The sequence below is a fragment of the Salmo salar genome, chromosome 07 (genome assembly GCF_965601325.2).
Source record: "Salmo salar chromosome 07, fSalSal1, whole genome shotgun sequence".
NCBI classification, from domain to species: Eukaryota; Metazoa; Chordata; class Actinopteri; order Salmoniformes; family Salmonidae; genus Salmo; species Salmo salar.
Genome location: NC_138297.1, coordinates 11,257,501 through 11,282,873, shown reverse-complemented (window position 1 = coordinate 11,282,873; position 25,373 = coordinate 11,257,501). Strand labels below are relative to the sequence as shown.

The 25,373-nt window shown below is 43.1% G+C and overlaps 1 protein-coding gene across 4 annotated transcripts in view; it reads left to right on the top strand.

Annotated features, from left to right (window-relative positions):
- The window catches only part of pcdh7b (protocadherin 7b), a 212,276-nt gene that overhangs the window by 95,160 nt on the left and 91,743 nt on the right, over nt 1-25,373 (top strand). For 2 of the 4 annotated variants that reach the window (XM_014206500.3, XM_014206503.3), the window contains exon 2: nt 16,576-16,798. The exons of 1 other annotated variant lie outside the window; for it this stretch is intronic. In XM_014206500.3, the coding sequence (XP_014061975.3) occupies nt 16,576-16,798 (223 nt within the window). The remainder of the gene's footprint in view (nt 1-16,575; nt 16,799-25,373) is intronic. One more of the 4 variants, XM_014206501.3, reaches the window with a different exon arrangement.

The window sequence follows — 25,373 nt, the reverse complement described above, 5'->3', positions numbered from 1 at the left end:
AACATGGATGGATGTCGAATACTGACTTGTATCACGGATGACCTGCCTGGTTTTAGGGGACCTGATTATTGTTTTAAAGAGTAACACACACACACACACTCCCTTTCTCCCATGCCTCGAGGCCCTACCTCCGATACACAGGGGGTTAAATTAGCAAGCCCAATGAATTCCATCATTACCAAGTGGCTTCACTACGGTTAGCATCCGCACTTGGTTTACATTAGAGTAAATGGGGGAGAAAAAAAGCTGTTTTCCAGTAAAGCAGACAAAACAAAGGCAGGTTATTCAGACTGAGTGAAAGACAAGGAGCTGGACATTGTTATTAGATTAAAAGAGGGAATGCCATGTAATAGGATACTAGTAAAATGAATGCTTCTGCTTTGGCCTTGTGCTTTTGATGGGACTTTAATAAGGCAGTTTGATATGGTGTGTGTGTGTGTGTATGTGTGTGTGTGTGTGTGTGTGTATATCTGTGTGTGTGTGTGTTTGTGTGTGTATATGTGTGTGTGTGTGTGTGTTTGTGTGTGTATGTGTGTGTGTGTGTGTGTGTGTGTGTGTGTGTGTGTGTGCATGTGTGTGTGTGTGTGTGCGTGTGTGTTTGTGTGTGTGTGTGTGTTTTTGTGTGTGTGTGTGTGTGTGTGTTTTTGTGTGTGTGTGTGTGTGTGTGTGTGTGTGTGTGTGTGTGTGTGTGTGTGTGTGTGTGTGTGTGTGTCTGTGTGCTTGCATGCGTCATTCCTTTTGAAAGCTCATAGGAGCACCATAGGCAAACCATTTCTTATATTTTTTTATCTTCTTCTGTAACGTACCTAGAAATCAATCCTGGAACGTGGGGATCCGCCTCACTCGTATGCACGCACACACACACACACGCACGCACGCACACACACGCACGCGCGCACACACACACATATACACACAAACACACACACACGCACACATACACACACACATATACACACAAACACACACACACACGCAAGCAAGCACGCACGCACACACACACACACACACATGCACACACACACACACGCAAGCATGCACGCGCGCACACACACACACGCACACACACACATGCACACACACACACACACACACGCGCGCGCGCATGCACGCACACACGCATGCACGCACACACGCACACACGCACACACACACACACACATACACACACACACACACACACACACACTGATCTCACCATTACTTTTCCCATCTTCCTGTCACCACACACTCACTGAGGATGAATATTCTGAAACGTCGTAGTTCCCTCCACAGCTCTGCTCTGTGACCAGCCACTTCATTTCCGTAGGCACCACTCAAAACCTGGACTGGCCTCTCTGCACCGCGTGGCATGTCCATGTAACAGTGATCCCCTCTGTAATCTAATGTTACACCAATACACCCTGTTGTTCTCTCTCCCTTCCTCCCTCCTTCCTCCCTCCTTTCCTCCCTCTGTCTTTCATTGTGATTACCCATGGGGAACCACAGGGCACACTCAGGACCTTTTCACCTGCTCTGTGAGTAGAGAGGTGAGGAGGGTGGAGGGAGAGAGGGAAGGAGAGGGAGGGGGGACGTATTTTAACACAACACTTGATCTGTTCCATTCTTTTTATCCCCTAGCCCCCCCCCCCCCCCCCCCCCACCCTGTCTCACTCATTATTATTTTATTCCTGTTATCCCTGCTGCCGGTAAGACGATAGGTCACACAAGACGATAGGACACACACACACACACACACATACATACACACACACACACACACACACACACACACACACACACACACACACACACACACACAAAGTCACCGGGTGAGTAACAGTGCAGGGGCGAGTCTCTCTTAAGCAGAGAGCGGATACAGGGGCCACTCTCATACAGGTGTCCCGGTGTATAATGCCTGTTTGACATCTGATCTATCTTGATTCAGGAAAGGTGACATGCTTTGTGGATCCTTCAGTGTGTTTTCCTACACCATGACAACGGCTTCCTTTGTTAGCCTGTTTTTTTTTGTTGCTCAGTCTACTGGTCTGTTTTGGCTCATTCCACTTACTTAACTCCAGTAAGTTGAATATAACAAATTAAAGTATATATACATTGTGGGTTTTATAGCCTCCTCTAATGTTGTTTTCAATGATTTTGTTCATCATTTTGCTGAAGGGACCCAGCAGTGATAATTGCTGTGCTTCTACACCTGCATTGCTTGCTGTTTGGGGTTTTAGGCTGGGTTTCTGTACAGCACTTTGAGATATCAGCTGATTTGATTTGAATTGTGTTTTTCACCATTCTAGCCACGCATGAATACGTGTCATCACATAGCATCTTAGAGGGGCGACAGGTGTTAAACCAACAACCATCCTCACATTTCACATGATCTCCCCAAAATGGACGCCCAGTCTCCTACTCTGTAATTAGATCTAATAGGACTGGGTCTGAAACTAAGACAATGCAATAAACACTGAGATATGTTGGGTGTTGTTTTTCCTGATTTCTTCATTGGAAAGGGGACAGAGGATAAGGAGGTACTTGCTAAGTGCACTCGAAGAAGGCCTTTGAAGGATGGGTCTATTTTACATGGAGGATTAGCGTGGATATCTCAGTCATCAGACAGCGATATGGGGCCCTGATAGCGTCTCAGCCCTTTGATGCCCTTATCCCTCCGCCTATCTCTGGAGACGCGCATTTCACCGGGCACACATAGATACAGCTGTATAAACCGAGATAGCTCTGATTATCGTGTGTGTGTGTCGCGTTTGTTAGAAATACACATATATGCTCAAGCACACGCACAAACAAACAAACACACACACACACACACAGTCCTGTGGTCCCGAGAGTAGAACAGAGTGTATTGAAACTCCAATCTCCTTGTTCCAGCCTATAGAAATACCTACCCTGTGCCTAACTCCAGTCTCTTAGTTCAATCCTATAGAAATACCTACCCTGTGCCTAACTCCAGTCTCTTAGTTCAATCCTATAGAAATACCCACCCTGTGCCTAACTCCAGTCTCTTAGTTCAATCCTATAGAAATACCCACCCTGTGCCTAACTCCAGTCTCTTAGTTCAATCCTATAGAAATACCTACCCTGTGCCTAACTCCAGTCTCTTAGTTCCATCCTATAGAAATACCCACCCTGTGCCTAACTCCAGTCTCTTAGTTCAATCCTATAGAAATACCTACCCTGTGCCTAACTCCAGTCTCTTAGTTCAATCCTATAGAAATACCTACCCTGTGCCTAACTCGTCTCTTAGTTCAATCCTATAGAAATACCCACCCTGTGCCTAACTCGTCTCTTAGTTCAATCCTATAGAAATACCTACCCTGTGCCTAACTCGTCTCTTAGTTCAATCCTATAGAAATACCTACCCTGTGCCTAACTCCAGTCTCTTAGTTCAATCCTATAGAAATACCCACCCTGTGCCTAACTCCAGTCTCTTAGTTCAATCCTATAGAAATACCTACCCTGTGCCTAACTCGTCTCTTAGTTCAATCCTATAGAAATACCCACCCTGTGCCTAACTCCAGTCTCTTAGTTCAATCCTATAGAAATACCCACCCTGTGCCTAACTCCAGTCTCTTAGTTCAATCCTATAGAAATACCTACCCTGTGCCTAACTACAGTCTCTTAGTTCAATCCTATAGAAATACCTACCCTGTGCCTAACTACAGTCTCTTAGTTCAATCCTATAGAAATACCTACCCTGTGCTGCTAAACGTCCATCTTTCTCTCAATTTAAATGTATGGCCTTTATTGGCATGGGAAATGTATGTTTACGCTTGCCCAAGCAAGTGAAATAGATAATTAACAAAAGTAAAATAAACAATACAATATTAACAGTAAACATTACACTTACAAAGGTTCCAAAAGAATAAAGACAAATGTCATATTATGTATATATACAGTGTTTCTCTCTTGCTCTCTCTCTTTTTTCTCTCTCTCTCTCTCTCTCTCTCTCTCTCTCTCTCTGTCATTCCCTTGCTCTCTCTGTCATGGTCTGGCTGTGTGTGGTTGTCATTGAACAGGAGCCAGGGACGAGATGCTGTCACACCTCAGCCCTGAGCGTGTACTAGGCCTAACATACACAAATCTGTTCTGGGAACAGTGAAACGGGAACACAGAGGACCTTTGTTTACCAGACATCTGTCTGTGTACTGGTCTGAGAGCACTTTGACCTAGACATCAAGTCAGAAGGGTCAATCTTTTGTCTACCTGTCTTGTTGCCACAGAAATCCATAGTCAACAACCCAATTGGGCATTTGTCATCAACTGTACTGTACTTAGTGGTTTTGCGTGGTTTGAACAGCCATATTTACTGCTAGGAATGCTCATCTTGTCTCTCGGGGTTGTCTTTCATCATGCTTACTGCTGACGCCCAGTCCTGTGTCACAACAAACTAATGTTACCACGAGGATGAGGCCTGTCACACACTGACAGTAGTGGGTCAATTCTCAGCCACCGTTATGGTGTTCGTACTGTACACACACACACACACACACACACACACACACACACACACACACACACACACACACACACACACACACACACACACACACACACACAGACACACACACACACACAGACACACACACAGACACACACAGACACACACACACACACACACCTAGGCAGGGCACTGAGACTGACGTATCTGACATGACAGAGGCACACGGCCATACACCGTTGTACACACATGTGGATAGAAACACAAACACACACACACACGTGGACTTACTCACAGAAGAGGTTGTTGCACACACACACACACACACACACACTCAAAGTAATGGGTCAGTCAAAAGTCTACAATCAAGGAGTAATATATATTGTAGGTCATGTGAGCATGAGGATTGGTAGCCAGCCTCTATGTAAGTTAAACCATGGCTGTGCCAGGGTTAAGGTGGTGGAGCATTGGCACCTCTTCACATTGACTACGACACACGAGCAGCCTAGTTATTCATTAGAAAACTGTAGCTATCCGATGTCGTTGATTGACACGACATGGCTAGTGTTTTAGTATGAGTGAAATAAGCCTGGTTCCCCTTGTGCCTGAACAATGACCCTTCTTCATGCATTATGAAAAACGGACTCATCCCTTTCAATCCTAGTGTGTCCTTCAACTCTACACCTGTAACTCTTACCCCATCAATCACATCACACTAGCGTTTAGTTTTCATCATATGACTCATGCAGAGCCATGCAGTGGAGAGGCATCAACATACCCCATAAAGACTGTGGGTAGTTGTTAGTGCTGCTAGCTATCTTAATCCACTGCCACTCAAAAGCGAACCCCCCTCCTTCCGAAGGCACTTCTATTTTCTCATTCAGCTCAGGTCAGAGGTTGGATCAGATTTTGAAGGCGTTAAAAAGCGCCCCTCCGAATAGTATCTCTGTTACAGCAGTGGCCTAATCCCCCACTTGAAGAGCAATTAAAAGTTTAGCCACAGAAAGTAACCATGTGTGAGCTTTCCTTTTTCTCTTTAAATCACAGTGGCTCTATGGTCTCTCGCTCTCTCTCTCTCTCTCTCTCTCTCTCTCTCTCTCTCTCTCTCTCTCTCTTTCTGTGGCTCTGTCTCTGTGGTCTCTCTCTCTCACTCTCTCTTGCTCTGTGGCTCTGTTTCTCTGTGGTCTCGCTCTCTCTCTCTCTCCCTCTCTCTCTCTTTCTCTGTGGCTCTGTGGTGTCTCTCCGGCTGAAGGCATGGGGGTGCATGCTAATAGAAAAAGAGAGGAGGACTCAAACACATTGTGACTAAACAATAAGAGGAGGGAATAAAATAAGGAATACATGGAGTTTGGAAATGGGAAGAGCTCCTTTTTACTCTTTTGCTTTCTCTTTGGCTGTCTGTGCCTCCCTCTCTCTCTTCATCATTCTCTCCCTCTCTAAAGTGTCTCCCATGGCACTAGGCTGATTAAGCAAAGTGAACACTCATGGGGGAAACACTGTTGGTTGGCAACAACTTTGTGCCATAACCCCCCCGTCCCCCGTCCCTCCTGTCCCTCCCCTCTCCTACCATATTCTCTGGCATCAGTGGGTAAAAGAGATTAGCCGGACCTTCATGTTGGGGCTGTGCCTCTGTCTGTTCACATTCACTAAGCCTCCATTGCTCAACTGGGCATGTTTTATTTATCGATATATTAATCTATATGTTTAATTATATTTTCATCTATATATTTAATTATATTTTCATCTATATATTTAATGATATATTCCTCTATATATTTAATGATATATGAATCTATATGTTTAAGTATATATTCATCTATATATTTAATGATATATTCATCTATATATTTAATGATATTTTCATGTATATATTTAATGATATTTTCATCTATATATTTAATGATATTTTCATCTATATATTTCATGATATTTTCATCTATATATTTAATGATATATTCATCTATATATTTAATTATATTTTCATCTATGTATTTAATGATATTTTCATCTATATATTTAATGATATATTCCTCTATATATTTAATGATATATTCAACTATATATTTAATGATATATTCCTCTATATGTTTAATTATATTTTCATCTATATATTTAATGATATATTCCTCTATATATTTAATAATATATTATTTTATATATTTAATGATATTCCTCTATATATTTAATGATATATTCAACTATATATTTCATGATATATTCCTCTATATATTTCATGATATATTCAACTATATATTTAGTGATATATGAATCTATATGTTTAAGTATATATTCATCTATATATTTAATGAGATATTTCTTTATATATTCGATGATATAATCATCTATATATTTAATTATATATTCATCTATACAATTAAATGTATATTAACTTATATGTTTTTAAGTATATATTAATCTATATATTTAATGATATAATCATCTATATATTTAATGATATTTTCATCTATATATTTAATGATATATTCCTCTATATATTGAATGATATATTCAACTGTATATTTAATGATATTTTCCTCTATATATTTAATGGTATATTCAACTATATATTTAATTATATATTCTTTTATATATTTAATGATATTCCTCTATATATTTAATAATATATTCAACTATATATTTCATGATATACTCCTCTATATATTTAATGATATATTCAACTATATATTTAGTGATATATTAATCTATATGTTTAAGTACATATTCATCTATATATTTCATGAGATATTTCTTTATATATTTGATGATATTAGCATCTATATATTTAATTATATATTCATTTATATAATTAAATGTATATTAATCTATATGTTTAAGTATATATTAATCTATATATTTCATGATATTTTCATCTATATATTTAATGATATATTCATCTATATATTTAATGATATTTTCATCTATATATTTAATGATATATTCATCTATATATTTAATGATATTTTCATCTATATATTTAATGATATTTTCATCTATGTATTTAATGATATATTCATCTATGTATTTAATGATATTTTCATCTATATATTTAATGATATTTTCATCTATATATTTAATGATATTTTCATCTATATATTTAATGATATTTTCATCTATATATTTAATGATATATTCATCTATATATTTAATGATATTTTCATCTATATATTTAATGATATTTTCATCTATATATTTAATGATATTTTCATCTATATATTTAATGATATTTTCATCTATATATTTAATGATATATTCATCTATGTATTTAATGATATTTTCATCTATATATTTAATGATATTTTCATCTATATATTTAATGATATTTTCATCTATATATTTAATGATATATTCATCTATATATTTAATTATATTTTCATCTATATATTTAATGATATATTCATCTATATATTTAATGATATTTTCATCTATATATTTAATGATATTTTCATCTATATTTTTTATCATATTTTCATCTATATATGTAATTATATATTCCTCTATATATTTAATGATGTATTCATATACGTTCACATGTATATTAATCTATATGTTTAAGTATATATTAATCTATATATTTAATTATATTTTCCCCCAGCTAAACAAGGTGATGAAAGGTCAATAAAAACCCAAAGGGAGCAACACTAGTGGTATTAGCAAAATTATTCAAGGTGATTTGATTTTTCACGTCATTAGATCATAAAATGACCACATGATAGAAATGGAGCAGGTTTTATTTGATTTATTTATTTAACCTTTATTTAACAAGGCAAGTCAGTCAAAGAGTAAGAACAAAATCCTCGCAGTAGCAGAATTGAGGTGAGTCTTTTAATCAGTAGAGGGTGATTTTAATAACCCACAACTTCTCCAACTACAGGAAAACAAACGTTGGTACACCTGTGGGCTTTCAAAGAGCGAGTTGGAGCCACTTCCTATGTCTGGGAGTGAAAGGCTAGCATTCACCTCCATTACAGTGTTACCCAACATGTGCCACAATGCACAGAGATCCCTGAGACACTGGACACTCTGGACAAGTGAGAGAATTTATGGCTGAAAAGACTTTATGCATCAATGTGTCTGAAAGCCTCTCTGTCTCGGAACATTTTATAGATCCACTGAAGTGAAACAGAAAACACTTGTACGCATTTCTTTTGACTCGGAGGCCAAAGACTGAAACACGACACAGAGTCTTGAGTGTTGTTTGGCTTTTTCATTTGGTGTTAGCTTGGAACAAAGCAGACCTGGGGTGGACGGAATGTGTGTGGAGGAGGAGTGTTGGAAGTGGAGATGTAGAAGAAGAGAGGTGGAGGTAGAGAGGAGAAACCAAGCTTGACGGGGTCAATGTTATCACTCATGGGGAGCAAGATACCTGAGACTCCCCAGGTGGACAACGAGGCAGCACCCCTATACCCCTCTAACCACACCCCCCTCCCTGCCCTAACCTCAGAGTCTCTTACTCCCATCCTACCCAACTTCTACCCTCCTCAGGGCTCCTCCAAAACAGATGAAGAGCCAACCGTGTTGGGGTATTCATCCCTCTAGGCCATCTGAGATCTGAGATGAGTTCAACTCAGATTGTTTCCTGGGTAAGCCGAGAGGCTAGTAATTAAGTGATGTAACTGAATAGCACACTAACAGAACCTAACCCCCTGCTCATCAAGTCACAATTGATCTGCACTCAGACATGAATTCGTACCGTGTTGGTTTCATGTAACTAAAGCAGGAATGTGCTTTCTTTACTATGACTAGCTCCCATTTCACATTCAGCACCATTAGCCATGTTGCTACTACAGTACATGACCTATGCTAAGCTAACCCACTACAGTACATTAGCTATGCAAAGCTAACCCAGGACATGAATAATGCTAAGCTAACCTCCCATGTGGGCCCAGTGTTTGTGTAGAGGGGCTAGCACTTACTGTGTGGGTCTCAGGTGGCTGTGTGTAGTGGGTCGTTGTCGGGTTGCCCATTAAAAATGGAACATGGCAACTTAATTACCGACTGCCACTTCTGGAAATCATGACCTCACTCATGTGACACTAACTCCTCCTCTTCTCTCTATCCTTTATCCCTCTTTTCCTCTCACTCACCTTCCATGTTGTTCTCTCTCTCTCTCCATCCGTCTAACTCTCTTCTTCTGTGCTTGGCTTCAGTGATAGTAGTGGATGCTGTAGTTACTGTTTACTCTCCTCAGCTCCAGTCAGGCCACACCTCTATTTCCACCAACCGCCACGGGCGTGTTCAGCTGAAATTACACACAGCATGTTTTCAACCCCCCCCCCCTCTATTCCTCCATCCATCCCTCTCTCTGTCCCGTCACTCCCCCCTTTCTCAGTCCACATGCTCCAGGGAAGCCTGGCTTAAATGTGAATTCAGTCAGAATTTGGTTCATGACAAAGTCTTATTAAAAGAATGACAGTGGGGATATAGGACATATAATGACAATGTAGTGTTAACATGGAAGGAGGGAGAAGGAAACACTATGTATTCCATATGTATATCGCATGTGCCTTTGTGACTTGAACAAGAATGAAATGTGGCAGGCAGAGATTTGCTGATATGTCATAGCAGTATAACAACAGTTGTTCAAGCTAACACACACACACACACACACACACACACACACACACACACACACACACACACACACACACACACATCTTAATCAACATTCCTGTATAGTGATTAATTTCTATTGATTGGTGGTTGTGGTACTACTAAGAATGCAGAACATAAATATATTGTTGTCAAGACAATCTACTATTCATTCATTCTGTGTTCTGCTGAGATAACACATAGATCATCTCAAGCACAAATCAACTATTCCTGACAACTGTTCAGCTCTTTCAATTAGGGACTTAAGGAGAAAATGAAAATAAAATCGGAGGTCACACGTTATTGACATGAACAGCACAACAAAACAGCTTTCTTATTGGCTCTAGGCCCCAGTATAGCACGTACCGGTAGGCTGACATGTGTTTCGACTTTAGATTCAGGATCTAGCCTGGGAGCCTGAGCCGGCCAACCACAGCAACCTCAGACTGACCACAGTATATCCCAGTAACCTGTGACTACTTCAGTTTAGTCTGTTCATTTGGCTTGAATGACTGAGGCATTCAATCACCCATGGCTGTCATGGATGGCGTTCAATCAGTTGTACAGACAGAGAGGAAGGCAGAGACCCTGTAGCGCTAGCCGGGGCCAGAAAGGCAGAGACCCTGTAGCGCTAGCCGGGGCCAGAAAGGCAGAGACCCTGTAGCGCTAGCCGGGGCCAGAAAGGCAGAGACCCTGTAGCGCTAGCCGGGGCCAGAAAGGCAGAGACCCTGTAGTGCTAGCCGGGGCCAGAAAGGCAGAGACCCTGTAGCGCTAGCCGGGGCCAGAGAGGAAGGCAGAGACCCTGTAGTGCTAGCCGGGGCCAGAAAGGCAGAGACCCTGTAGCGCTAGCCGGGGCCAGAAAGGCAGAGACCCTGTAGCGCTAGCCGGGGCCAGAAAGGCAGAGGCCCTGTAGCGCTAGCCGGGGCCAGAAAGGCAGAGGCCCTGTAGCGCTAGCCGGGGCCAGAAAGGCAGAGACCCTGTAGCGCTAGCCGGGGCCAGAAAGGCAGAGACCCTGTAGCGCTAGCCGGGGCCAGAGAGGAAGGCAGAGACCCATTAGCGCTAGCCGGGCCAGAAAGGCAGAGACCCTGTAGCGCTAGCCGGGGCCAGAAAGGCAGAGACCCTGTAGCGCTAGCCGGGGCCAGAAAGGCAGAGGCCCTGTAGCGCTAGCCAGGGCCAGAGAGGAAGGCAGAGACCCTGTAGCGCTAGCCAAAGTCATTCCGTTACCCAAGAGTGATAAAGCGGTCTTTACTGGTTCTATCAGCTTGGAAATAATTATGTTTGACCAAACACAAGTCTATTTCTTGAATTTTAGCACACTTATAGAGAAGGGCATTCAACATGTACTGCACTGACACAAATGACTGATGGTTGGTTGAAAGATTGTGTGAGCTATTCAATTAGATTTTAGTGCAGCCTTTGATATTATTGACAAAAACCTATTATTGAGAAAACGTATTTGTTATGGCTATTTAACCTCAGCCATATCGTGGATTCAGCGCTATATTTCTAATACAACTCAGAGGGTTTTCTTTAATGGAAGCTTCTCTAATGTCAAACATGTAAGGTGTGGTGTACCACAGGGCAGCTTTCTAGGCCCTCTACTATTTTCTATTTTTACCAATGACCTGCCACTGGCATTAAACAAAGCATGTGTGTGCATGTATGCTTATGATTCAACCATATACGCATCAGCAATCACAGCTAATGAAGTCACTGAAAGCCTTAACAAAGAGTTGCGGTCTGTGTTGTAATAAACTGGTCTTGAACATCTCTAAAACTAAGAGCATTGTATTTGGTACAAATCATTCCCCAAGTTCTAGACCTCAGCTGAATCTGGTAATGAATGGTGTCGCTGTTGAAAACAGATTGAGGAGTCTAAATTACTTGCCGTTTTCTTAGATTGTAAACTGTCATGGTCAAAACATATTGATTCAATGGTTGTAAAGACGCGGAGAGGTCTGTCCATAATAAAGAGATGCTCTGCTTTTTTGACACCACACTCCACAAAGCAAGTCCTGCAGGCTCTACTTTTATCTTGTCTTGATTATTGTCCAGTCATACAGTGCATTCGGACAGTATTCAGACCCCTTCCCTTTTTCCACATTTTGTTACGTTACAGCCTTATTCTAAAATGAATGCCATACATTTAAACACATATACCCCCTAATGACAAAGCAAAAACAGATTTTTAGAAATGTTTGCAAATTTATACAAAAATCAGTACCTTGTTTACATAAGCATTCAGACTCTTTGTTATGAGACTCGAAATTGAGCTAAGGTGCATCCAGTTTCAATTGATCATCCTTGAGATGTTTCTACAACTTGATTAGAGTCCACCTGTGGAAAATTCAATTGATTGGAAAGGCACACAACTGTCTATATAAGGTCCCACAGTTGACAGTGCATGTCAGAGCAAAAACCAAGCCATGAGGTCAAAGGAATTGTCCATAAATCTCAGAGACAGGATTGTGTCGAGGCACAAATCTGGGGAAGGGTACCAGCACATTTATGCAGTATTGAAGGTCCCCAAGAACACAGTGGCCTCCATCATTCTTAAATGGAATACGTTTGGAACCACCAAGACTCTTCCTAGAGCTGGCCACCTGGCCAAACTGAGCAATTGGGGGAGAAAAGCCTTGGTCAGGGAGGTGACCAAGAACCCGATGGTCACTCTGACAGAGCTCCAGAGTTCCTCTGTGGAGATGGGAGAACCTTCCAGAAGTACAACCATCTCTGCAGCACTCCACCAATCAGGCCTTTATGGTAGAGTGACCAGTCGGATGCCACATGACAGCCTGCTTGGAGTTTGCCAAAAGCACACAAAGGACTCTCAGACCATGAGAAACAAGATTCTCTGGTCTGATGAAACCAAGATTGAACTCTTTGGCCTGAATGCCAAGTGCCACATCTGGAGAAAACCAGGTACCGCTCATCACCTGGCCAATACCATCCATAAAGCCATGAAGCATGGTGGTGGCAGCATCATGGTGTGGGGATATTTTTCAGCAGCAGGGACTGAAAGGCTAGTCAGGATGATTGAAAGATGAACGGAGCAAAGTACAGTGAGATCCTTTTTGAAAACCTGTTCCAGAGTGCTCAGGACCTCAGACGGGGGTGAATATTCACCTTCCAACAGGACAATGACATGACGCACATAGCCAAGACAACGCAGGAGTGGCTTCAGGAAAAGTCTCTGAATGTTGTTGAGTAGACCAGCCAGAGCCGGATTGAACATCTCTGGAGAGACCTGAAAATAGTTGTGTAGCAACGCTTCGCATCCATCCTGTCAGAGCTTGAGAGTATCTGCAGAGAAGAATGGGAGAAACTCCCCAAATACAGGTGTTTCAAGATTTTTGCTTCATACCCAAGAAGATTCGAGGCTGTAATCACTGCCAAAGGTGCTTCAACAAAGTACTGAGTAAAGGGTCTGAATACTTACGTACATTTCTGAAACCTGTTTTAGCTGTGCCATTATGGGGTATTGTGTGTAGATTGATGAGGGGAAGAAGCTATTTAATGACTTTTAGAATAACGTAACAAAATGTGGAAAAAGTGAAGGGGCCTGAATGCTTAACAAACACACTGTATGTAGGGTGACCCAGCCCCTGAAGTGACTGTATGTAGGGGGACCCAGCCCCTGAAGTGACTGTATGTAGGGGGACCCAGCCCCTGAAGTGACTGTATGTAGGGTGACCCAGCCCCTGAAGTGACTGTATGTAGGGGGACCCAGCCCCTGAAGTGACTGTATGTAGGGGGACCCAGCCCCCGAAGTGACTGTATGTAGGTTGACCCAGCCCACGAAGTGGCTGTATGTAAGGGGACCCAGCCCCTGATGTGACTGTATGTAGGGGTTCTGCATCTTTCGCGGGGGACGACATGCTTACTGTTGCCTAGTTTCACAGGTGCTGCCACCACACACACTTAGAAACAAAGTAGTCTGGAAAGAAATGTCTTCTTATGCAATTGATGTGTTTAAAGGAGAAATGGGTGTTTATAAAATCTCAACAGACCCTCTTGCTATTGCAGTGTGTGTGTGTGTGTGTGTGTGTGTGTGTGTGTGTGTGCACTCCATTTTGGTCCGAAAACAAATTATAATTTTGTTTTCCCAGAAAATAGAAGGAAACGCAGGTGAACCATATTTATTTATTTATTTTCTTGTTTTTTTCTCTTCCCTTTTTTCTCTCAGACTCAATCTTCCTCTCTTTGCTTCGTCCAAGTGTTTCTCTCACAACCACCTCTCTACCAATTAATTTAGCAACAGTCGCTTCATTCGAAAAATACATTTCAGGTCAAAACAAGTTTATAAATTGCCTGGCTTGGCTGATGAGACAGTGGATTGCACAGTCATACTGAAAAGAGTAAATAGGCATTTCAACATCATAGATTTAGCCGGTGGTAACTTGTGGAATCGACAATGGCTGGAATGCAATTTTAACCAATCAGCATTAAGGATTAGACCCACCTGATGTGTGATCCAGAGTATAGGTTTGAATTTGCTTCTGCTGTTTATACCACCACTTCATTCAAGCTTGGGATCGTTGTCACGCACGGCTCAGACCTTTGTTGTCTAGGAACGAGCCGAGGAATAGGTTTTGATATCTAAACGTCATTTAGAGCATTATTGCAGTGAAATAACAGGACCCCCCTTCTGGGCCTTAATTTTAATTATGCAACAAATGTTTGACTATCCAAGTGAAATTCCAATGAATATTTATTTCAGTTCATTTGTTGAGTTTTGATTGTAATTACATGGAAACATGATTTATTGCTAAGATTGCTGCATTAGCCAGGGAGAGAAAAACTGGAGAAATAAATACAGAAATGAATGCCAATTTTAACATGCAGAGAGGAGGAGGACACTTTTCCCCAATGGTTTAAGAGTCTCTAGCCTCCTGTCGTTGCCTGAGATTCAGAGGCGCTTGAAACAATAATTGTTTCTCCATGCCACAATAACTAAAGGGGTGTCATTTCTGTAGGGAACTGTCGCAGAACGACCAGTGTGTGTGTGTGTGTGTGTGTGTGTGTGTGTGTGTGTGTGTGTGTGTGTAAGACATTTTGATGGAGATGTCAGGTATGTTTCTTTGTCCGTAATGGTGACAATTTCCAGGGTTTGGAACCATGGCACATATTAACGTTGCAATTGTTAATAATGATGTGTAATAACTGATAACAGTCAGAGAGAGAGAGGAAAAAAGGACAAGAGCAGCGATACAAAGACAGAAAATGGTTTGAATAATGGCCCCTTCCCTGTTTAATATTCTTGTGATGAAGAATGAAACGAGGGAGGACAGGGGGAGAGGAGACGGGAGGAGGGGAGAGGTCCAAGGGGTGTCAGTAGGGGAGATGCACAGCTACAGTGGAACTGTGACTGTATCAAATTAATGAATCTCATTATGTAGTTGTTATTCCATTTATTCTGGTAATGACCAAACTTGCCGTTAATTTGTTGCCTCCCTCTGTCATTCTCTCTCTCTCTCTCTCTCTCTCTCTCTCTCTCTCTCTCTCTCTCTCTCTCTCTCTCTCTCTCTGTCTGTCTCCCTCTCCCTCTCTCTCTCTGTCATTCTCTCTCTCTCTCTCTCTCTCTCTCTCTGTCTCCCTCTCTGTCTTTCTTTCTTTCTTTCTTTCTTTCTTTCTTTCTTTCTTTCTTTCTTTCTTTCTTTCTTTCTTTCTTTCTTTCTTTCTTTCTTTCTTTCTTTCTTTCTTTCTTTCTCTCTCTCTCTCTCTCTCTCTCTCTCTCTCTCTCTCTCTCTCTGTGTGTGTGTCTCTCCCTCCACACACACACAAATGTAGACCTTTCGTGATGGACACTGATTTCTAGTACACCCTGTCCTCGAGCCTCATCAGTTGTTCATGCAAAGCTTTTCTCAACGTGCAGTAAATCAACCTATTGCTCCTTCTTCTTAGCTCCAGTGTTATCTCACACCTCCCATAAGGAGTTTACTCACCTTGTCCTCTTTCAGCCGCGGCGTCCTTCCCTCCTCCTTAACTGTATTTAACACACCATCAGCTAACTAGCTGCCGTATGCACCCCTGTGGGTTTTCAGACGCTCTCGGAGTAGTGAAAGCTCCTCTGTGTACTACCTACATGTCTTTTAGAAGGAGTTTGGGCATTGGGATGTTATTGTACAGCCATAATATACATTCCGCTGTGTTAGCCACTCCTATCTCTTGTTTGTGTGTGGACAGGTGTTCGGCCTATGATATGTAGCTTCGAGCGTGATGTCATAGCGTTTGGCTACCAGACCCTTCGCAAGCAAACTTCTTCAGCAGTTAACACCCCCTACTTCGACTTGAAGTGTATAAAAGGTCTAGCAACTCCCTTAACTGTAGCTCCCAGTAGCCCCTTCTTCCCTCTGCTGTATTGTATACATACAGTACTCCCTACGTTTACCTCATTTATACTTCAACTGTATCCCCTACACTTTTTAAACTTAACCCCCTGTCCTCTGTGCCACGGAGTTGAACCCCCTTTGCCCGGGCGTCCCTCCCTCCCTCCTATAGTCCAGCTAGTGACCCCGACGCCATCTTATTCTCTCTTGTAGCCGTTCCGCCGAGTGACCTTCTCGGTGGTGAGCCAACCCCAGGACCCACACCAGCAGGGATCGCTGCAGAGCTGCTACGACAGCGGGCTGGAGGAGTCGGAGACGCCCAGCAGCAAGAGCTCTTCGGGGGGCCCCAGGCTGGGTGCATTGCCCCTGCCCGAGGACAGCTACGAGAGGACCACGCCGGATGGCAGTGTCGGTGAGGCAGATCATATGGAAAATGGTAGGGGCAAACACTAAAGAGCAGATATAAAGTGCAATACACATTGAGACATATATTCTACACATCGAGATAGATACAGGTAGATATAGATGTTTAATTCCCAACGTGTAGGAGTTCTTGCGTGTAGAGCAAGCAGGTGGTATTGTGCGTTATGGGTGTGAGGTGTATTTTTAAGGTTGATTTTGAACAGGGAAGTGAGGTCTGCATCGTTAGGGAGTGTTTGATATGCCCTCTGGTCATGAATACTGCAGCTAGTGCAGGTTGAATTTAATTTGAGACCACGTATGCATTCATCAAGTGAATATAATCTGAAGCACAGGCAGGTTTTGCTTTAGCCTTTGATGCACGCTCCTCGTCTCGTCTTGAAAGACCTGGGTTAATTTGATTAAGTTTGAGTAGATGTAATACCCTTATGAATTTATTTCCATATTAGATCAAGGCCTTGGTAGTTAATCTTCCGGTATGTTCTTTGGACCGCGTCGCCATCCCCTTGCTAGTTGAATTTCATCTAGACCTACTGTACATCTACCTGGCCGGATTGATTTTCTACGTAATCTTTATTTTGTTTTTTTGCCCCAATGAAATTAGGTTTGTGAAGGCTGAAGTGAAAAAACATTATTTTCCACGTTCCATTGTATCCTTCGGAGGCATTGAGCTAGATTCTAGAACAAGCTAACTGCAGTACAGATGGATCCATGATGATTCACTTTCTGACGGTGGTTTATTTGTCTATAATCAGTGCTTTGCAGGTGGAGCTGATTCTCTTGTAGATTTGAAAGGGATGGAAGATACCCCAAAGCATGCTAGCCTAGCTTCCTCCTTAGGCTCCGTTTCTACCATTGGTTTAGCACATACTATGATCTAAAGACACTTCCAGTTTACATACTGTATTATGTGACCTGGAATCGAAACCGCAACTCTGGTGTTGTGAGGCAAGCTGTTTTATCAAGGCATTGCTGAATCTGCAGCCCTAGTTGATGTATTCTGTGGCATGGGGAAAAGCAGCCAGGGTTTAGAGGTAATGGACCCACTAATAGTCTGGTTTAGATCTAACAAGCTTTGGCCGTTTTAAGACTGTAAGCCTGAGCAGGGTGACTTTACGAGTGGCTGAAGATCAGGATATTCAAATTGCGTAAATCTTCTGTGATTTCCTTGTGCAATGTTTCAAGGCTTTGTGTCCCACAGTTTATCTGAGGGGAAATCAAACCTTGTCACATCTGCAGTCCAAATAAAGTCCATATTTTCATAATTCATAATCTAACTACATTTCTATTAAGGCGATATGAGACCGGAATTTGACCTACAGGTTGTCAATCTGTCTGACTTTGAAATGAACCTGTGCATAGATTTACCAACAGACAGACAGATCCAGCCAGAAAGACAGACCCAGACAGACAGACAGACAGACAGACAGACAGACAGACAGACAGACAGACAGACAGACAGACAGACAGACAGACAGACAGACAGACAGACAGACAGATCCAGACAGATCCAGAACGATCCAGACAGATCCAGACAGATCTAGACAGACAGACAGATCTAGACAGACAGACAGATCCAGACAGACAGACAGATCCAGAATGATCCAGACAGACAGACAGATACAGAACGATCCAGACAGATCCAGACAGACAGACAGATCCAGACCGATCCAGACCGATCCAGACAGATCTAGACAGATAGACCGACCCAGACGATCCAGACAGATCCAGACAGATAGACCGATCCAGACAGATCTAGACAGATAGACCGATCCAGACAGATCCAGACAGATCCAGACAGATAGACAGATCTAGACCGATCCAGACAGATCTAGACAGATAGACCGATCCAGACAGATCCAGACAGATCTAGACAGATAGACCGATCCAGACAGATCCAGACAGATCTAGACAGATAGACCGATCCAGACAGATAGAACGATCCAGACCGATCCAGACAGATTGACCGATCCAGACAGATCTAGACAGATCTAGTCAGATAGACCGATCCAGACAGATCCAGACAGATCTAGACAGATAGACCGATCCAGACAGATAGAACGATCCAGACCGATCCAGACAGATTGACCGATCCAGACAGATCCAGACAGATCTAGACAGATCTAGTCAGATAGACCGATCCAGACAGATCCAGACAGATCTAGACAGATAGACCGATCCAGACAGATAGAACGATCCAGACCGATCCAGACAGATTGACCGATCCAGACAGATCTAGACAGATCTAGTCAGATAGACCGATCCAGACAGATCTAGACAGATCTAGACAGATAGACCGATCCAGACACATCTAGACAGATAGACCGATCCAGACAGACAGACACAATGTTCAACTCTGGGTGTCTCAAATTAGCTTTTTAATTGAGCCATTCTCTGAGAACATTGAGGCTGCTTAATGTAGATTAAAAACACTTTGTATGTCAGATGACTCAGGTCTACTCAGTGTGGGCTGGGGGCTGCTGGGATTTAAGGCCTCTCTTTCAGAACAATAGCTGACCATTTACGGGCCAAATTAGCCGCAATTAAGGGCTCCTTTCAATTTGGCCTGCTCTTAAAGTAATTGGAATGAAGGAATCAATATGAGACAGGTAGATTAGATCAAAACTTGGTCTGCCTATCAATCAAGTACACTGAGGTCAAAAAGAGAAAGAGTTGAAAAAACACACACTTTGTGGAATAGATTGAAATGAAAGTTTTTGATTACTGCTATAGAGAGCAGTGGAGGCTGCTGAGGGGAGGATGGCTCATAATAATGGCTGGAATGGAGCGAATGGAACGGCATCAAACACATAGAAACCAAGTGTTTGATGTATTTGATACCATTCCACTGATTCTGCTCTAGCAATTACCATAAGCCTGTCCCCCCCAATTAAGATGTAATCAATCTCCTGTGGCAGAGAGATCCGTTGTGAATTGTGCTTTGTATTTCTGTGGTCTCTCTATTGCTCTATGTGGAAAACAACGTCAAGGTCAAACACGGCAAGGTAGATGAATGGTAGACGAGTATAGAATCAGAACAGTGACCGCTGCCCACAATCTTAAAGGAGGATCAGTTGATTTGTTCTGTGTGTGTGTGTCCTTATTGCCTTTGTCTTCTTCAGTGTGTATGTTTCTCCTAGTTGATGTATTCTGTGACATGGGGAAAACCAGCCAGGGTTTAGAGGTAATAAACCAACTAATATTCTGGTTTAGATAGAACAAGCTGTGACCGTCTTCAGTGTGTATGTTTCTCAGCTACCTTTTTCACCACACATCTTATCTATATCTCTAATTCCTATCTTATAATATCTATCTTTTCTCAATTGCTAAAATGAATTGCAGTATACTAGTCTCTGTCCCGGACACAGAAAGCTTACACTTTTGGTGCAGTATATTTGCTGCAACATTTTGGTTACTGGCCCAATGCTGTAACCACTAGGCTACCTGCCGCCCCTAAATGATTGGCCGAAGTACTATGACCCTTCCAAAGGGAGGCTATGTCGTTCTACTGCCTCCCTCATGCAGCAGTCAAAGCACACACAGACTCCCCAGTGCTACATTGACTCGCTGCTAACCCGCCATCCATTAAAACGGGGAGTTTCTCTGACAAAAAGAGGGGAACAAAAGTTAGCAGATGGCTGTGTAGACTCGGCGCTGGGGAATCGTTAGGCTCTGGTCGTTAGGGTTGCGTGAGAGATGTTCAGTGACGGTGGGAGCGGAGCAGCGTCTTTGTGTCGCCTCTCTGAGTCTGTCCTCACACCCCTGCTGTCTGACCAGAGTGTCAGAATTAAGGTCGGGGGGGGGGGGGGGGGGGGGGGGGGGGGGGGGGGGGGGGGGGGGGATTGGAAGGGCTCACGATGCATCAGGACTGTCCCAGTCTGGTTATTCCATCTTTGTGGAGAAAGCAGGTTGAAATGTATCCTGATTCACACCGAGCAGAGATAACGTTAGATGTCAAGTACATAGAGACTGTATAGATCAGAATGTCCAGAAAATAGCTTCACAATCACGTTGAATTGTGCTAGTCACTAAACTCCCAACTCCTTCCAAACTCTGTCATAGAGTAGCACTAACTACTAAGTTAGGCTAAGCTAAAGTCTGTGTTATTTAGTAATGCTATGAGAGACAGAGAGAGAGAGAGAGAGTCACAGAGACAGACAGTCACTTAACGTCACAGAGAGAGAAGGGGAGGGAAGCGGAGAGAGAAAGGGTGGATATGAGAGAAATATAGCATGTTATATAAAAGTAGGGAGAGCAAAGGTACTAATAAGCACTCCACTGTTAGTCTATACCTGTTGTTTACGAAGCGTGTGACAAATAACATTTGATTTGATTTGCTATGTGATGCCAGAGAGAGGTAAAACGAGAGAGAGATCTAACAACATGTATGTGTGAGGCGCAGGCTGAGAGAGTGAAACGAAAGAGATGCAGATAGAGAAGGGGTGGGAGAGATGGAGCAGGGTGCTGCTAGCATTAGCATGCATAGAGAAGAGTTGGAGAGATGGAGCAGGGGTGCCGCTAGCATTAGCATGCATATAGAAGAGTTGGAGAGATGGAGCATTATCATTAGCATGCATAGAGAATAGTTGGAGAGATGGAGCATTATCATTAGCATGCATAGAGAATAGTTGGAGAGATGGAGCATTATCATTAGCATGCATAGAGAATAGTTGGAGAGATGGAGCATTATCATTAGCATGCATAGAGAATAGTTGGAGAGATGGAGCAGGGTGCTGCTAGCATTAGCATGCATAGAGAAAAGTTGGAGAGATGGAGCAGGCAGGTGGTGCTGCTAAGTATTAGCATGCATAGAGAAGAGTTGGAGAGATGGAGCAGGGTGCTGCTAGCATTAGCATGCATAGAGAAGAGCTGGAGAGATGGAACAGGGTGCTGCTAGCATTGGCATGCATAGAGAAGAGCTGGAGAGATGGAGCAGGGGTGCTGCTAGCATTGGCCAGCATAGAGAAAGGTTGGAGAGATGGAGCAGGGTGCTGCTAGCATTAGCATGCATAGAGAAGAGTTGGAGAGATTGGAGCAGGGTGCCGCTAGCATTAGCATGCATAGAGAAGAGTTGGAGAGATGGAGCATTAGCATTAGCATGCATAGAGGGATGTCTCTTGATTTGGCTGCAGTGAGACATCCTATCATCTCTCCTCCTCTCTTTCCTCCTCTTTCTCTTTCCTCTCTGTCCTGCTGGGTGTTGAGAGGGAAATCTCTGGGCGCTGCCACTGGTTCACAAACATCATTAAGCGCCTGGAGCCCTGCTCAATGCAAAGTGCCGCATCGTAGCATTGCATTTATCACTCAGGTTCACGCTTTAGGCCTTTCTTTCTCTCTCTGTCTGTCTCTCTCTCTTTCACTCTCTCTCTGTCCCTCCCTCCTTTCTCTCTCTGTCTGTCTGTCTCTCTCTCTCTCTTTCACTCTCTCTCTGTCTGTCTGTCTCTCTCTCTCACTCTCTCTCTGTCCCTCCCTCCCTTCTCTCTCTCTCGCTCTCTCTCTTTCTCATTCATTCCCTCTGTCTCACAGCCATGTTTTCTGACTGCCTAGAGAAGCACAGTAGATCATGATGTTGTTGTTGTGTTATCAGTGAGTGGTGTGGCACGTCTTAGAGAAACTCAGTTCATTAAGCAAGCACCAATCCCAGGGCCAGATGGCAAAGAGAGCCCATTTAATTAAAGCCATTCATATATTTCAAGAGCTTAGCAGCACTGATGCGGTCGCCTGCCTTATTTCCCCGACCTGGGTGGAACGATGACAGAAAGTGTGTTTGGGTAAAGGTGGAAGACACACAAATACAATAAACATACCACATACACACACACACCTATCTAGTGGTGAATACAGCAAGGGGCTATTGGCTGATTGGATTCATTGTGTAATTGGATTTATTGGGTGTGTATGCTACGGTACATGTGGCAGTGTATGCGTAAACATGTGCGTGGGTTGGGCCTCCCATTCAGAGCAGTATAGTGGAAAACCACACACTCTGAGATCTCACACCATCAATCTGTGTTTGACCCTCTCCCATCACCCTCTCCAAGATCATATTGTCCATGTGTACACACACTGTACAAGGACATAGTTAAAAACACTGTTGCTGACGCTTCAAATCAGCCACACAGTGGAATGTCTGCCCGCATGTATCTTAGTCAGTTATGCATCCTTACTCCTGAGTATGTGTGTGTGTGTGTGTGCATTTGTGTGTGCATGTGCTTGTGTGTGTGTATCGGGCAGCCAGTATGTGGGCATGCCCTAACGAACAATCTCTAGCGAGCAGTCTCTAACGAAAAGTCTCTAGCGAGCAGTCTCTAACGAACAGTCTGTAACGAGCAGTCTCTAATGAGCAGTCTCTAATGAACAGTCTGTAACGAGCAGTCAGTAACGAGCAGTCTCTAACGAACAGTCTGTAACGAGCAGTCTCTAACGAACAGTCTGTAACGAGCAGTCTGTAACGAACAGTCTGTAACGAACAGTCTCTAACGAGCAGTCTCTAATGAGCAGTCTCTAATGAGCAGTCTGTAACGAACAGTCTCTAATGAGCAGTCTGTAACGAGCAGTCTGTAACGAGCAGTCTGTAACGAGCAGTCTGTAACGAGCAGTCTCTAATGAACAGTCTGTAACGAGCAGTCTGTAACGAGCAGTCTCTAACGAGCAGTCTCTAACAAGCAGTCTCTAACGAACATTTTCTAATAAACAATCTCTATCTTGATGTATACCTAGAGCCCCTCCCTCCCTCCCTCCCTCCCTCCCTCCCTCCCTCCCTCCCTCCCTCCCTCCCTCCCTCCCTCCCTCCCTCCCTCCCTCCCTCCCTCCCTCCCTCCCTCCCTCTCTCCCTCTCTCTCTCTCTCTCCCTCCCTCCCTCCCTCCCTCCCTCCCTCCCTCCCTCCCTCCCTCCATTGGTCCTCCACTCCTCATGACAGCAGGGATGATTGATCACTACCCCTATAAACCAGGCAGATATTCAAATCAGACGCAGGTGTCATATAAAGTACACACAATAGCATACTAGACATGACCAGTCAGACCAGCTAGTCTACACTGACAGTACAAAGTATCTAGTATAGTCTCCATCATAACAGAGTAACATGGAATACAGAGTCTATTCACTGACAGTAGAAAGTATCTAGAATATTATCCATCATAACAGATTAACATGAAATACAGAGTCTATTCACTGACAGTAGAAAGTATCTAGAATATTATCCATCATAACAGAGTAACATGAAATACAGAGTCTATACACTGACAGTACAAAGTAGCTAGTATAGTCTCCATCATAACTTAGTAACATGAAATACAGAGTCTATACACTGACAGTACACAGTATCTAGTATAGTATCCATCATAACAGAAAATACAAGAATAGAAGAATCACCGAAAAGATGAGTAACCCATTCTCCTGTGGTTGGCTTTGTCCTCTGAGCTGTACTGTGGAAGACAAGAGGGCAAACACACACACACACACACACACACACACACACACACACACACACACACACACACACACACACACACACACACACACACACACACACACACACACACACACACACACACACACACTCACAGACATAAACAGCCATGTAATGTGGACCTGAACATTGGGGGTGTTTGTGTGGACCGAGGCACCGGACTGACTCCCACTCTGACCAAGGTACATTTATCTAGCTCTGGGGGAGATTAGAGTAGATATGCTGCAGCCATTTTGAGACTAGTACAAAGAGAAGCACCGCAGAGAAGAAGGCGGCCATGTTGTTTTGGAGGGAAATATTTGTCACTTTACATTTGTCCGCTTCCGTTGTTATAGTACACTATAGTGAGAAACAAACTTGCATTTCAGGAATAATACTAAAATAATCCAGAGAAAATGACAGACATGTTGTTTTGGAGAGTAAATAGGTTTTCACCTCACATATCGCCACTTCTATTGGAATATTACAATGCATTCTTCAATATCCTGTTCAGTACATCTATGTTTGGTCAGAGACCCAGGCTTCTAGAGGGACTAGCATGGTTTGAGAGCCATAATGGAAGGAGACATGACTGGTTTGTCAATGAGGGCCAGTACAGTCCTACCAAACCTCTGTGTGCGGATGGGCCTTTTAGGTGCAACTAAGCGTCAACTAGTCAATTTGGCCCGTTTCCAATCACACTGGCACATGCTATCTGAGAGAAGAATCATCTTCTGCACCAGCTGTTGATTTGAAATGTTCCTGCTTTTAGTTTTTTATTTATTGTTGTTCCGCTCCCTCAATCTCTCTTGGTTTCCTGGTGGGACATCTGTGTCAGCTGGAGAAGGAGGGGGGAACAGGTGGGGCGGTCTTCAATGAAGACAAACAAACACCTTGGAGGCATTCAGCCAATTCCTCCCTCTCCTCCATGTTTCTGTCTTTCCGTCTCTCCCCTTTACTCTATCTCTCTCTTGTTGTCTCTCCTCTGTTCTATTTTGTTCTTTCCTCCCTCTTTTCTTGCCCTCTTCCCCTCCTTTCTCTCTTCTCTCTCTCTCTCTCTCTCTCTTCCCTCTCTCTTCCCTCTTTCTCTCTCTTCCCTCTCTTCTCTCTCTCTCCCCTCTCTCTCTTTCTCTTTCTTCC